The 16327-nt window shown below is 31.1% G+C and overlaps 2 protein-coding genes across 2 annotated transcripts; one reads left to right on the forward strand and one right to left on the reverse strand.

Annotated features, from left to right (window-relative positions):
• Nucleotides 1–1589: 1589 nt before the first annotated feature.
• Nucleotides 1590–5272, forward strand: LOC117913867 (ras-related protein RABA5c-like). Its single transcript, XM_034828962.1, has 2 exons — nucleotides 1590–2099; nucleotides 4493–5272. Exons 1-2 carry the CDS (start codon nucleotides 1772–1774, stop codon nucleotides 4810–4812), a joined length of 648 nt encoding a protein of 215 aa, XP_034684853.1. The 5' UTR covers nucleotides 1590–1771; the 3' UTR covers nucleotides 4813–5272.
• An 8457-nt stretch (nucleotides 5273–13729) lies between these two features.
• On the reverse strand, nucleotides 13730–15908 carry LOC117915352 (cytochrome b561 and DOMON domain-containing protein At3g25290-like). The gene is made up of 3 exons (XM_034830912.1): nucleotides 15062–15908; nucleotides 14283–14537; nucleotides 13730–14186 (listed from the first exon to the last, which is right to left on the reverse strand). Exons 1-3 carry the CDS (start codon nucleotides 15683–15685, stop codon nucleotides 13872–13874), a joined length of 1194 nt encoding a protein of 397 aa, XP_034686803.1. The 5' UTR covers nucleotides 15686–15908; the 3' UTR covers nucleotides 13730–13871.
• Between the last annotated feature and the right edge of the window lie 419 nt (nucleotides 15909–16327).

The raw sequence follows: 16327 nt of genomic DNA on the forward strand, positions 1-16327 counted from the left end.
TTTTTAATCCTAAAAAATACTTGTTTTGGATAAAAATATTCTCACTTTTAAAACACATGTAAATAATCAATAAGTTGAGGGGTATTTATATAAAAAAAAAATGTTATTTTCAAGGCAAAAAATGGAAAAGGTTAGATTTACAAATATGAGATATTTCTATTCCTTTTAATAAATTAATTCATCATATTATGACTAATTATCATCAACTAAATCTAGATGCTTTTTCACAATATTGAACAAATTTATTCTTTTTGCGTAGTATAATTAGCAAACATATGTCTTTCCCTTTTACTAAATCTATACACTTTAACAAAATAGATTTATAACATTTATTTTTTTTTATAAAATCTATTTATTTTAAATATAATTTAAAATATTAAAAAAAAAACAATAAAAGTTTAAAAAATAGGGATGGTTGCCCTTTGCCATTTAAACTTTTTATTGAAATAGGAATGAGAATAGGTTATATGAATGAACTGGAATGGGGATGGAGTAACTCGTCTCATGCCACTCAAGTTTAAAGATGACAATGAAATGAGTTTTTTCGAGTACTCATCTATCACGTCCCTAATGAGAAAGGTTTGGGATAAAAATAAATGGGTTAGGGATATGTTTGAGAAGTTTTTAAAAACTCAGGGCAAGTTCATGACAAGTTTAGGAAGTTTTTAAAAACTCGAGGTGAGTTTAGATATGACTTTGTCCCACCCCGTCTTGCTTTAATTATATATAATTTTAAATAAAAAATATTTTAGTTGATTTTTTTTTATTTTTCAATTTTTAAACATAAATAAAATATTACTTTTCATAAAAATAAATTATAAATATTTTTTTATATTTATAAATTATATTTATTTTTAATAAAATTTAAAATTAAAAAAATAAAAATTTAAAAAAAAATGTTGAAAATTTTTAAATAATGAGGATATGAGAATTTCCTATACTAATCCTTTCACCCCATTTAAACTTTTTTTTTTTTGGAGGATGATGGGAATAAATATAAATAAATAAGACAAGATTGAGATGAGGATGACCCATCGCGAACTTGCCATCCTAACTCAAGCTCAAAGTATATATTAAATTTTAAACAAGCAATGACTAAGGGAATGTTTCTTAACCTTTGCTCCATTGCACTAGTTACATACATTGAAAATTTTAAAATATAATTTTCTTTATTTTTTTTAGACTAATTATTGTCAAAAAGAACTTGGAAAAAGGAAAAATGATTTTTTTTTATATTTTATTTTATTATAAAAAAATATAATTAAAATTATTTAAAATTTTATACATTTTAAATTATTTACTCTTTATATAAAAACCATAAAATAAGTAAATCAAATTTAAAATAATAACAAAAAATTATTATTATATAAACATCTATTTTTTATTTTTCTTTACTTTTCTTTTCCATTTTCGCACAAATATTTTGAAAATCCAACTGACCCTAATTGTTGACTAGAAATTCCACCCAAGGCTTTTCCTTCAAATAAATAAATAAGGAAAAAAATTTACAAAAGCATCCAAATATTTGAAATAATTGGAAATGATCTGCACGTCTAGTTTATGACATTAAAGGCGTTACTTTTATCATCAATTCTTCTGTTACACTGCCCACCACGCAGCTCCCTCTACCGCTTCTAATTATTATTGTCGCGCCAGCTTTACTCCTTTACTTTATTGTTTCTCCTTCTCCTCTCCTCTTCAGTCTCTTCTGCATGTTTTAGATTTGTTTTTGATAAATAGAGAAAAAAAGAAAGTTACAGAATTCTCAATAATGGAGGACGAAGAAGGAGAGGAGTATCTGTTCAAAGTGGTGATCATTGGAGATTCGGCGGTGGGGAAATCGAACTTGCTCTCGAGATATGCTCGCAACGAGTTTAATATCAACTCCAAGGCCACGATTGGGGTGGAGTTTCAGACGCAGAGCATGGAGATCGATGGAAAGGAGGTCAAGGCTCAGATATGGGACACTGCCGGCCAAGAGCGCTTCCGGGCAGTCACTTCTGCCTACTACAGAGGCGCTGTGGGGGCACTCGTGGTGTATGATATCAGCCGCCGCTCCACCTTTGATAGTGTTGCTCGGTGGCTCGATGAGCTCAAGAGTAAGTTTTCTTTTCTTTTCCTGGTTGTTTTTTTGTTTGCTTGCTGGGAAAAATGAATGGAAATCATTTAGAACTGGGTAGTCTGCTTGAAATGAATGACTCCATAATAAGCATTAGTTTTAGTGACTTTTTTTGGGGGTCAATGTAAGAAATTTGCATCGTTTTGACTTTTTATGTTTCTTGGCCGCCAAACGGTGGCTGATCTTAAACCCAATTCAGTTTTTTCTTGAAGGAAAAAAAAGTTTTGAGATTGAGATTGCTGTGGGTGGCACATCATTGGAGGTGATTTTGATACTTGTTTTATTGAATGGATTTTGAATTTTGATGCTTGAAATATGCAGATCTGGGCTTTGGCAGAAAATTAGTGGTCAAAAGTTGGTCAAGACTTTGTAAATTAGAAATGAAAATTTAGAAATAAGGCTCCATTTGGATGCAAAAAGAAGTGTTGAAACTTGGGAAAGAATCCATTGTTAGTAATTTTCTTTTTCTTTCACTGGATCTGTCCAAGTGGAACCTGGAAAGGCAAAAAGAAGTATAAAAGGTTGGCTACTTATTATCACTTCTCTTTTTCTCTTGGAAAAAAAAAAAAAAAGTCTATCTTGGATGGAGGCATGGTTCACTTTGTCTACTTTCCACCCAAATTCACCAACCTAATCTTTTTTTTTTTTTGTCAATTAGCATTTGGCTGACATTTCTGATGCTCTGTTTGAAGTTTACTAATTTAGTAATTACTAAATTTAGAATAAATGAAGAGATTTATAATGGCCAGATTTCCCTATACTTTTCCAAATTATCAGAAAATAATGCAGGGTTTTCAAAAAGAAAAGGGAAAAATCACGAAAAATTACTTCGATTAATGCTTTTTAAATTTATTTTGGTTTTGGTGTATGATCAAAAGTTTCCTACTAGTTGTTGCCTGATGGATTCTAAAAGTATGCTGATTTTTCAATTGAAGTTCCATATGCTCTTGTTGAAGATTTGGGTTCCTTTTCCATCCCATTGTATGACTGGTAGGTTTCTGCATCTTTTGCTGAGATTAAGTGATCTTAACTTTGTGGTTGAGTTTCCATGATGTTTTTGTTCTCTTGTTTTTGGACAGCATGAGAAAAGTGGTTGAGTTTACATGATGCTTTTGTTCTCTTGTTTTTGGACAGCATGGAACTTTTCTCTTGTTCATTAGTGGCTAGACATGCTTCAATTTATTTTGATGATTGTTGGCTTAGTCAAATAACATCATGAAGTCTAGTTGTCTGATCAAAATTTGAATGTGAATTGTCAAGAAATTCAGTGCCTGAATTAATTATATCATTATGCATACTCATTATAGTTTCACCACTTGCAAAATGATACTTTCTGTCTTATTCCTCTCAAGTTGGATCCACATCATTTCTTAAATTTTTATCTAGAACACTGAACCAAAAAAGTGGAAGAAATTCTCAAGGAATATTATGTTTGATCAATTGGGGGTATGAGACTGGGTATTGTGTCTCACAATGTTCACTAAAAATATAGGTGTCATGTATAGCACTTCAGCCTTCTTTGAATAATTAAGCCAAAAGGTTGGCAATTTTAAAACCAAGGTTTAGTTGGTTTTGTCCTCAATCTCAACAATTGAGTGATTAATCTTGCCACTGATTTTGATTTCCATTTTTAATGTAAGAAGAGAACAATAGGAAAAGCATACTGTAGTAAAAGATCCTTATTAATTAACCCTATATTATAAAAAAAATTCTTATCAATTAATGAAGCTCTGGAAAGGGTAAAAGAGGTTCTCGACATTTGAATTGCCATGGCCAGAGTGAAGGGGTAAACTAAAAAATTTGTGCTGTTGAATGTGATTGAAAGGTTGATGGTGACGCAAAAGAAGAGGAATAGAAAAAGCAGTGATAGAGAGCACAAGCATTGTATAGTTTTCACGCATGCACAACTCCCTCTTTGAGGATTACAATGTTGAAGCAATTCCTGATTAACCGGCAAACCAAATACTTTTTAACCTCTCAAATAAAAGCTGTTTTTGTCGTAAATTATATTGGTTTGTACATGGAAGAAACACGAGCCCACACTCAACCCTTTTGAATTTAGGAATGGTGGAATTGATCATCTCTGACTCTGCTAAAGGAGATAGTAGGCACAACCCCCTCGATCCCTTGACAGACAGATTTCTGGGGCCAAATGGGCTTGTGATCGGAGGTTAGAATTCCTGACAAACGTTAGAAAGCTTGACCCCCTGTGTGAGCTTAGGCTTACAAGGTTTATAATTTTCTCTGATAGAGCTTGCCTGTTCTGTTGTGCTCCATCTGGATTGTTGAGCATGACCATTTCTTTTTCCTCTTTATATTATTTTGGGCATTGGTTATCTCAAAGTTTGAGCTTTCTATGGAACAATCATGCAGCTCATTCTGAGACAACTGTGGCAAGGATGCTGGTGGGCAACAAGAGTGACTTGGAGAACATCAGGGATGTGAGTGTGGAAGAGGGCAAGAGCCTTGCTGAAGCAGAAGGATTGTTCTTTATTGAGACATCTGCCCTCGATTCTACTAATGTTAAAAAAGCTTTTGAGATTGTTATTCGCGAGATCTACAACAACATCAGCAGGAAAGTTTTGAATTCTGATTCGTACAAAGCCGAGTTATCTGTCAATAGGGTAAGCCTTGTTAGCAATGGGGCTGATGGAGCAAAGCAAGCAAATAGCAGGTATTCTTGTTGTTCATGATGAGTTAACAGATCAAAGCAAGCACAGAGCAAATATTGTTGTTCAAAGTGAGTTCTGTTTCACCAACTCTACAACCTGATTCGAGTCAGGGCTTTCAAACCGTTCATCAAAAAGGGGCTTTCACAACATTCTTCACCAAAAAGAGGGTTCCCAAGGTTCATCAAAGATGGCTTTCACAAGGTTTATCTGATTTGTTGTGATATCAAGTTTTTCTTGAGTGCTTTTAAGTTATTAAATAAGACAAAAGTTTCAGTTAGAAATCAAATTTTTGTGCTATGAAATGCAATAAATTTATTTGGAATGAAGTGGTATAGTGAATCTTGTGATTGGGATTCTTGTTTGTGAAATTACCAAGCTTGATGGCCATTGTACTTCTTTGAGAGGTTACATTGAGTAAGGCCAATATCTGGTGAATATTTGGTAGACATAATTCTACATTCCCAGGAGACTCTCTCTTTAATAGCTTACCATGCACCATTTTCTTTTAATAGGACAAGAGTAGTTGAGTCATCATGTCAAACATTCTCATATATCCAACTAATATTGATATAATACCCAGATGTCAGTCTTATCTAGTGCTGCATTTCTGTTTGTGTCTGATCCATAATATGCTTTGTAGATCATGAGAATGGCTGTAGACAGACTGGAATGGTGGTGATATTGAACAACTTTCATGTGGCCCATTTTCTATATTCTAAATAAACAAATAGGGTGTAAGGGTGGATTGCATTTTTAAATGCCCAGCAACTAAGATGGGCTTTGGGCTGTCGAGGGGATGAGTTCATGTAATCAAGTTAGTCATGCCAGGCCATAACAGGCTTGGCCGACCGGTTAGGGTGAGTGTAAGGATGTGTGAAAGAGGCGAATAGTCTTGGATTCGAATCAAATTGTAGAAACAATGCAATAAATACAAAAAGAAGATACATAATTTTACTTGATCACAATGCATATACTTCTAAGTAAGGATCTTAGACCAATTAGCACCTACACTCCTTTTTCACGTTCACTTGTAATGCCTTTTACTCCTTATTAGATCTTCCCAATACCATGTTTTGGAAAGCGATTTGATGAACTACATGTATCTATCAAAAGGACTTGCAAAAGAGTTCTTGAAAGAGCCTATGTCACAACCCAAATTCAAATGTTCATATGTTTGTATTTTAAAATTAGAGAAAGTAAAATAATTAAATTCCTAATAATTTAAAATAATTAGAAAAGTTAAATAACCTCAAAACTGTACAAATAAGTTAGAAATTTTTTTTATATTAACTAGACTATTAATATAAGTGCATTTAAATTAGGAATGTATTAGAAATGCCACATATCACACTTAAGGATCACTATAGCCTAAAAGTTAGAGTCTTACCTTGGAATAATGACTATTATATCACATACATACGTTATAATTTAAACTATTAGGTTTTGTATCAAAAATCTAGTTCAATGATCAAAGAAGGATTTTACAAAACAAATTTATTAGGAATATAATTTGGACGGATTGATTGGATTGATGGTTGGGTCAGGCCAAACCTAAATTAAGAAATAATCCATTTCAGCCCAACTTAACTAAACCTCTGATTGAAGATACTTAACTCAAGTCCAACTCAACATTATTTTTCTAAGCTTGAATTAGTTGGGTTAGACTAGATTTGAATGAGTTGATCGGGTTGTATAATTCAAAATTTATTTATAATATTTTTTAAAAACTTTTTTTATATATTTATACCAAAATTTAAATAATAAATGACACAAAGTTTCAAGATGGTAACAAAAAAAGTAAACATAAATTTATATACCTTTCTATAAAAAAATGAGAAAATGTGTCATACAATTATAATTTGATATTTTTTCTTAAAAATTTAAAAAGAAAATTAATATTATTATGTATGATAATATATATTATAAAAATATTAAATAGTTTTCAGGTTGTTTGATCTCGATCCAAACCCAATCCAAATTGAGCTCTATTAAAAAAAAGGCTTAATCCAATCCCAATCCAAGTATTAAAAGTGATTTTTCAGGCTCGATCAAACATTTACACCCCTAAAATTTACCATAAAGTTCAACAAAAAACCTCAAAATTGCCTTTAACAAAAAGTTTAGAAGCTCAAAGTGGCGCATTTGAACAATATATGGACAGTTGAGCATCTACATGCTTTTCAATTTTTTCTACTCATTTTTTAATTTTTTTTCTTCAAATTTCCATGTCATTCGGTTAGTATTTCCAATACATATGTACCTCAAATGAATTTTACTTGCATATAGCTTAAAGTTGATCAAATTAAGACAGACTCTCTAAATGTAGGATGTGTGAGATTCAATTCAATAATAAAACAACCATAGCCGAGACACTCCAATTAGTATCACAACTCTAAAAACTAGAGTCAAAATGTCATTAGTCCAAGAATAATAAGAGAATGGAACATGGAAATAAATCATACTTACTCGTATTATAAATGTGGATTTTATTAAGGAAATACTAAATACACCTATTGTTGTCACAACAAAAACTTTAATACAAATAAAGTTAATTTAAGAATATAAAGATAAAATAATTCACACAAAAATACATGAGGTTTTAATCATACCTACATACACAGATGAGAGAGCATATACGGATAAGAGAGAATCATTTCATTAAATCCTTAAAAAATATTATAGATGATAGAATTTTTATTTCGCTCAATTGAGTGTCTCTCATTCTTCCTTGTATTTCTATCTACCTTATATAGTTTTTACAAATTCATCTTTATCTCATAACATTTTCTCATGTATAATTATATAGATATTTTTTTTTATAATTTTCCTTATTTTATAAAAAAAATATAATATTACAATAATATATCAACTTGTAAAATATTCTATATAACACCTATCATGTTTCTTTTTATAGGATTATTTTTTAAAAAGATAAAAGTATCCTCATTTTTCTTATCTTTTGTACACCTTCTCATATTATTATATTTCTTTTATTTCCTTCCTTTTTTGGATGTCTTTACCTAAAGTTTTGGATGCACTTCATTGTCTGATCCTAGAGTTCAGGATACTATGAATTTCATTAATTTATGAAAATAAAAATAAAAAAAGAAAAAAATCTATGAAAATGAAAGTTGGGGATGTACATTTTTGACCAAGGGAAGGGCAAAGGGAACAAGTTAGGAATTGATGGATTTGAGTTGAGTGTAAGGAGGGGAGGGGGACATTTTTGACCTTTCATAACCATTTTTATTTGAAAAAAATAACAATAAAAAAATTAGATAGGTGTTGGGGCAGATTTTAAGGATCTCATTAACATCTCCCACTAGCCAACTCTCCTTTAATATTTTTATATATATTCTAAATTAAATAAAAATCACTATCACAAAAATTTTCTTGTTAGTAGACTTTTTAAGTGGCAAAAAAAATCACAGAATCCAGAGACTGGATTCATGGTTAGGTGTACCCTAAAATAATTCCTATTTACTAATCATTGCTATTTGTTTATTTAGGCTATGTTTTGTTCTCGAAAATTTGAGAAAAAAATTCTAATAAAAGAAAATAGAGAAGGAAAGTAAAAGAAAATAAAAAATAAATTTATTTTTATATGTTTTTTTCAAACTCAATTTATTTATTTCTCTCTATTATAAAAAATTAAATAATTAAAAAATATACAAATTTCAAATTAATTTAAATTATATTTTATATTTTTATAGTGAAACAAAAGGTAAGAAAATCATTTTTTTTAACTTTTTTTTTCTTTTTCTAATATTTTTCGAGAACTAAACATAGTCTTAATGTCACCATTATTAATCACATAATTTAAAATTTTGGAAAGAAAAAAAAATTGTGAAGCCTAAAAAAATTAATAACACAAAGGCCAATTCTCTTTATATCTCAATTTTTGAAAAAAGAAATGATAAACAGAAAATAAATTTAATGCACATGAATTTAAAATTTGAAATCTTGATGACCACAACAAATATTTGTGGCCCTTGTGCTTGGGCTTTCAAATGCAATGAACCTTTTGTCATCAATGACGTTATTTTCCTTTCCCTCCCATCCAAAAATCTTCTTTTGGACGTTGGACTCTATCTTCGAAGCTTCCCTTTCATGCTACCTTAAATTTTGGCATTTTTGAACAAGTTAATGTTGTTATTTTCTTTTCCCTCTCGTCCAAAACAAAAGCTTCTTTTGGACGTTGGACTCTTATCTTCGAAGTTTCCCTTTCATGCTAGCTTAATTTTGGCCTTTTAAAACAATTTTTGAAAGGTTTTTGATTTTTTTCCTTCTTTTAATTTTCTATATACATATATACATATATTATGTTGATAATTATTGAGTTATTATTTTTTGTAATGAACTTTTCAAATACTATAAACTTTCACAATTATTAAAAAGTATTTATTGTAGTGATTATGCTTGTAGTTCATATTGTACAAATAAAAAAATAAAGAAAGAAAGAAAAAAACTTGAGAGAAGAGAATTTTCAAATCATTTATTAAACTTGGGAGAAGATATTAAGGGAAATGAACTTTCAAGTCATTTATTCCCCGTGACGCTAACCCTATTTAAGGCTACAATCATATGAAATAATAAAGATGTTAAAATGTGTGGAGTCTAATCGCCATCAACCTTGTAAGATCGACATGGGGTTTGGAAGGGGGTGGTAAATCCTATGATTGGAGACTCCTAAATGAAATTTTGTATATAAGGGTATTTTAAGTTATAGTATTTTGAAAATTTTCAACATGTAATTTAAGATAAAGAAGAGGAGAACTTTCAAATCATCTATTAAACTTGGGAGAAGATATTAAAAGAAATGAACTTTCAAGTCATTTATTCCCCATGACGTTAACCGTATTTAAGGCTACAATCATATGAAAAAATAAAGATGTTAAGATGTGTGGAGTCTAATCGCCCTGATGCAGATTGACTCTATATAGAGACAGTATGTGAATCAACCTTGTAAGATTGACATGGGGTTTGGAAGGGGATGGTAAATCCCGTGGTTGGAGACTACTAAATGAAATTTTGTATGTAAGGGTATTTTAAGTCATAGTATTTTAAAAATTTTCAACATATAATTTAATTACCTTAATTGTATTGTGTTTAGGGTATTGGACATATTAGTGCAATTAAGAAAGATAAAGAAATGTAGAGTAAAACCTAAAGAGTGTGAGACGTTTGTGATTATCTTGTATTCTCTATTTCATCATAGTAAAATTTTGCAATCAAGTAGACATAACTTTTACATCGAGAATGCACTATTATAAATTAGAGTATTTTAATCTTAACAAAATAATTTTTTCCTTTTTTATAATTATGAAGTTAGATGAGGATCTAAAAAGTTTATTGCGTGAAATGAGACACTTTTCTCCATCCATATATATATATATATATATTTACCAATATGACCTTCTACTAATTAATTCAATTCCATTTGTTTTAGGGTCATAATCAATTAATTGATTATGAGAGGGTTATATTAGGATCCAGCTAGAATCTTAAACTAAAAGATGATGAATCCCACTTTATTACCACATGCACATGCATAGAATAATTGAATAAGCAGTTGTTAGAAACTTAGAAACATCTTTAATTTTTCTCCTAACTCTGATGATGAGCATTGAAGGACGTGTCTCCTCCGATAATTCCAAGGCCACTTGGATTCCAGTTGTGATGTGATGATGATGTGATGATGATGTCACCATATTATATATATAATATGATTTTATGGTCATCATCATAATCTTTGCCATGCATGTGAATCTCTATCATTTGGGGACACACACCCTATCTACCCTAATGAAAGTGACTTTGTTGTCCCAATTACCTCATCTTTTGAACTTGTGGTAGCAGGGCATGTGCCATGATTTATGGGAAGCTATGGATATTGACATGTTGTTAAACCTACAATGTCCTTCTTGATTTCAGGGGATTTTGTGTGAGAAAAATCTTGGCCTAGATTGTGTTTCTTTCTAACAAAGTCAACTAATCTGTTGAATTTCATTGAATTTAAGCTGAATTAATTATCTTCTTTTTGAGGGCAAGAGGATGGTGACACGTCTCTTTTCCTATTATTTTTATTTTATTTTATTTTATTTTTGCTTATGATGATGCTATATCTATGTAATGATTGAATATGATAGAAATATTAATATTATTTAAAGATAAATTTTTTATTTGATTTTTAAGAAAATAAGAAATAAAAATGATAATAAATAAATAAAGAGAACAACTAAAAATACAAAAAACATTTAAAATTAATAAATTATTTTGATATATTATTTTAAATTTATCTAACTTATTTTAATTAATTTTTTATATAAATAATAAATAATTTATAATTAATTTTAATTATCTTTTAGATATATATATATATTTTTTATTTTTGCATATACAGTAAAATTAAATATGATTTTTTATTTATTACTTTTGCCTACATTAAAAAAAAAATTCCAATTTATTTTGGTTCTTCATATATGGATGATGACCATGAATCATGAGGTCAAGTCAAAGTGTGATGATTACAATAGACAGCAAATAAGTGAAAATGAGTAAGGGAAAAAGCAAACACATACAAGGGAGTTTAAATGCAGTCCCACCAAGGAGACATGCATGGACTAATAAAATAACCAAGATTATATTAAGATTCATAAAATTATTAATCAAACCCAAATTTCCGGGATTAAGTTTCCCAACTGCCAAACACTTTTTCCTCAAAATGAGCTCCTCAAGTTAGGACCATCATATAACTAAAATATTAATCATTTGACTTGTAATGAACACTGTATCAAACCATTAATTGGGCTTGATTCTTTTTTTTTTTCAAATATCTAATAACAAATTAACAATGTATGTTAAAACTTATTAGAATGTGTTGAAAAAAGGTTGTGGATTACTTTTTGAAATGCCCATTTCATCGATGAATTCTTATCTCAAGTCGTAAATAGAACTACAATTGAAAAACACTTTGTTTTACGATACAAATGTCTTAACCTTTTTTTTTTATAAAGAATAAAAAATGGATGAAATTCAAAAGATAGATGTGTTTTTTCAAAAGAGAGGGTGAGAGAGAGAGATCTAATTTTTTATTTTTTTATTTTTTATATTATATAGGAAAAGTTTCAACTCCCGGAATCTGTTCCCTCACCTATTTTTAATTAGATTAGGTCAAGCCAACCCCATTTAGGCACCTAAACCCAACTTCAATAGGACGTAACAATATCACTCATAAACATGAAAATAGATTAATCATGACTCTTAAAACAAATTAATGGGATGTAATATCGAATTTCATAAAAATATTTGATTTTTAATATTTTGAAATCAATAGATTTTCAAATAAGATATCAAAATCCAATTCTAATAATTTAAATGCTTTTAAATTACCTCATTAACCAACAAAGTCTCATTCTCACTATTAAATTAACTAGGCAAAGGAAAGAAAATGGGAAGCAATTATAATAAGAAAGACAAATGAAGTGAAAATAAGAACTTTCATGAAATTGGAGTGTTAAATTCTTTGAACAACTTGTTCGGAAAAGACTCTTCACCAACCTTTTCGGTCCTTTTCATTCTTGATCACCTTTTTCTTAGTAGCTTTATAAAAAGAAACTATAAGTTAAGGGGTCGACCGACTTCTCTCTATTAGTTTTAGAATTAGGTAGTGTTTTAGCATAGTGAGAATCATGCTGGCATGCTTTATTCTTTTTGGGTCTTTTTTTATTATTATTATTTTGATTTAAGAAAAAAAAGAAGCATAAGTCATCATGAATTCCCTTCATGAGTCTAACAGCTTTGGCAAAGGAAACACTGAAGGCATTAAAAAAAAGAAAAAAGAAGAACCTAAAAAAGAACCAAAGGACAATTACTATATGTTTTCTTTGAAGAAAAATAAATGGAAGACCAAATCTTTCCTTGTCAAAGGGGGCAAAGACAAAGAACAGGATAAATAAAGGAGAGACGATTTAATTTCTATGCCTTCCATTATCAAGATTGTCCCTAATCAACTTTACCTGTGAAAGGGAAAGAACTCCAAACCAAAAAATGGACGTAACCAGGAGGAAGAACTTTTATATTCGGTTTGACTGTGATTTTTTTTTTATTTTAAAAAAAGGTATTTAATAGAATTTAAGAAATATTTTTAAAATTTTGAGAAATCATTTGTAATTGTTTTTTGAAAAAAATACTTTAATAGATGATTTTCTTAAAAATACTTCTACTAAAAATATTTTAAATAAAAATACTACCAAATACATTGTCAGTCATCCTCAAGTCAAGTCTTCCCAGGTTAAAAAGTTGCTAATTTATGGTGTAATGGAGACCCGAAATTTCTTAGATGCTTTTAAATTCAATAGTTTAGTTTGACCAAAAAAAAAAAAAAAAGGAAAAGAAAAGTTCCCATTGTAATAGGATTTATTTATTTATTTAAACAAAATTAAAAATAGATTTAAAATTAATAAATTACTTTTATACAGTAGTTCAAACTCATTTAACTCACATATGTAAAGATTAAATAATTTAAAATATATATGAATTTCTTATTAATTTTAATTATATTTGATTTTCTTTTATATTTTTATAGTAAAGCCAAATATTAAAAAATCATTTTCTATTTTTTTTTTCTTTTTTTTAGTAGAACCAAATATAGTTTAAGTAATTTTAACTTCCTCGGGAAAGTAGAAAAATAAATTAAGTTTAAACCCATCTTTTCCTTTTAACTTCTTCTTTGCTTTCCATTTTTATCTTTATCCTCTTTGCCCTGCCCCCACTTTCCAATGATCTAAGTCAAGGCTTACCATACTGAATTCAAGATCAAAATTATGTCCATACTGAATTCTTTTTACAAAATCAAGTGAAAACATTCTTTTAACTCAACTACCTTCACAACTGCCATTCAAACTTCAAAAATAAATTACAAAAAAAGAAAAAAAGAAAAAGACAGAAAAGAGATACGCCAAATTTTCATACAAGCCAATATAGACAATAAGGTATGATATAGAAGGAGTCCTCAAAATAACCAAGATCAATACAAGCAAATTACATATCAAAATCAGCAAGTGAAGAAGCCATATAACTTAGCTGGTAAGAGGCTGCTGCCTTCCATTTGAACTGTCAATTATTCCATCATAGGCCTTTTTGGGCTCACTGGACTTCCTCTTCACAACCACAATCCATGTGATTACTTCCAAAAACAGAGCAATGCCCCCCAGTATGATGAGCAAGATTATGTATGCTGACTTCCACTTCTTCTGTGGATCCAAGATTTCCAGTCCTTTGAACACATTAAATATCCCCAGAACTACTATCGCATACCCAATTCCATGATGGTAAATGTTCCAGTAGAACCTGTACTTGTGATCTTTCTTTGGCCTCAAGAACAATGCAAATACCTGCATGTCAATTAGTACAAGCAGTTCTGAACTCATCAGCAATGGAAAATTTTCAAGTACCCCAATACAGAGAATAGTACTAGAAGTGAATTAGACCTGCAAGGTGGCTAGGCTGAAGAGGGTGATGCCAATGTAACGGTGAGTGGTGTACTGGACCCCCTTTGATTGACCCCCAAGCTTAAGGCCAGTAGCCCAGCCGGCAACTCCGATAGCATAGGCAGATACCTGGCATGAAACATGGAGATAAAACCATGCTGGATGGAAAAGCCTGAATGTTCTCAGGTATCTTGCTATCATCATTCCAATGGGAAGCATAATTCCCCAGCTTACAGCGTTCAATACTCCATGGATCTGTTCAACAAAACAAGTAACAGATTGAAAAAAAGTCCTGAAATTTGCCACCAGAAGTATGCCATGTTTACTGGAAATAGTCCACAGCGGTACTCCTTTAAGGCGTTTGATCAAACACAACCACAGAATTTGAAGGAAAAGACAGAAGAAAAAAAAAAGGGAATTGAAGAAGAGTAAAGGAATTAAGCAGGATCAAGTTTATTCCCCAAATTAATTCTAGCTTATGCTGATGAAAAAGAACAATCCATGCTATGAAGAAGAAACCAAACCGATAAAAAGCAAAATATCAGATGAATATTGAAATATTTCCACAAATTCTCTCTATCAACCAAAGCAGTGAGAAGCTGTGAAGAAGTATTCAATCTTTTCTTCTTATTCCTCTCAATTTCCACCTGAATATATCCCTTGAACCTCAGATCAAGAAGAGCTGAGGAAGATTTCAAAGCCCAAACCCCAGTTCAGAATTCAATCGTATGCAGTAAAATCAAAGAAAAAGGAATGACAGGATTGGAATTCGTACTTACATTTTTGTTTCTAAGCCTAGAATTCCCTCCACTGCTGGTGTCACTCTGTCCCTTAATCAAATCAAGCTTGCCCTTAGAGTTCAAATTATCAGGCTGAAATCCATGGATGGAAGGCTTCCCATCCACAACTTTGCTACCCACCTGCCAGACCTGGTTCAGCGCCTGCGTGTTCTCCGGCAACGCAAGCGTGGCAAATATCCTCATCTCACCGCTCTCATACTCAGCCTCCATGTCGGAAACATCATATGCAATCTCAGTCTGATTTATGAGCTTATAGGACACCAAATTGTAGGTCTTCACAGTCATTGATCCACTATCCTCCTTGAAGGCTATCAAGGCCTGGGAACCAACCATCCCAGTTTGATTAGGATTTATGGCCCATGCAATCCACCCTGAAGATGAAGCTGGCGGGGCGATGAAAGCCAGGCTGAGGGAGGATTTATTTGAGTTGTATGTCCAGTGAAGGTATGAGCTGAGGTGTGGGAGATCATTGCAGTGGCTGTAAAGCCTGTTTTTTGTGAACTTCTGTGAAGAACATGTGAGGGAAAGAGACGTTTGGATTTGCAGAAGCAGTGACAAACACCCAAGAGCTACTAAAACCAGTGATTGACGAAGCCAAGCCATTGCTCCACTACCCTTCACCCAATTCACAGAAAATAAGGGAAAAAAGCAAAGTGGCTTTGGTATATATTTTGTGAGGTTGTTTTGCTACGGACAGTGTCTGAAAGGAGAAGGCAAGTGGAAACTCAGGGACAAAATTGGGTTCCCAGTCTAATATGGACGCATTTAAGACCAGAGAATTGGTTCTGTATTGGGTCTTCGTGTCATGGATTAGAATGAGGCTTCAAGCAAACCCAATGAGCTTGAGGCTCTGGTGGGTTTAGTCCTTTTCTCTGTAGAGCTTAGCCACCCAGCTGTCATCCTTAGGAGGCCTGCTGTTTGGGGCTCCACAACTCCACTAGTCATGACTCATGACTTGTTTGGCTGGGGTGTTTGGGGTTAGAAGGCAATTCAATTTTGAAATCATCTTATCATTTGCTGTCACTTGCTTTTTGGCACTTTAGCTTGATTAAGATTCTCACTTTTTTTTTTTTTTTTTAAATATTGTGAAAACAAAAAGGTGGAATTGATTTTAAAGATTTTCTGATTTAGGGTTTGTTTGGGAGAAATTCTAATAAAAATATTTTTAGGTTGTAATACTTTTCTTTCCAGCACTTCTATGGAAACCCTTTATAGAGAATTAATTAAATTTTGAATATATATAAA

The sequence above is a fragment of the Vitis riparia genome, chromosome 5 (assembly GCF_004353265.1).
Source record: "Vitis riparia cultivar Riparia Gloire de Montpellier isolate 1030 chromosome 5, EGFV_Vit.rip_1.0, whole genome shotgun sequence".
In the NCBI taxonomy this organism is placed as follows: Eukaryota; Viridiplantae; Streptophyta; class Magnoliopsida; order Vitales; family Vitaceae; genus Vitis; species Vitis riparia.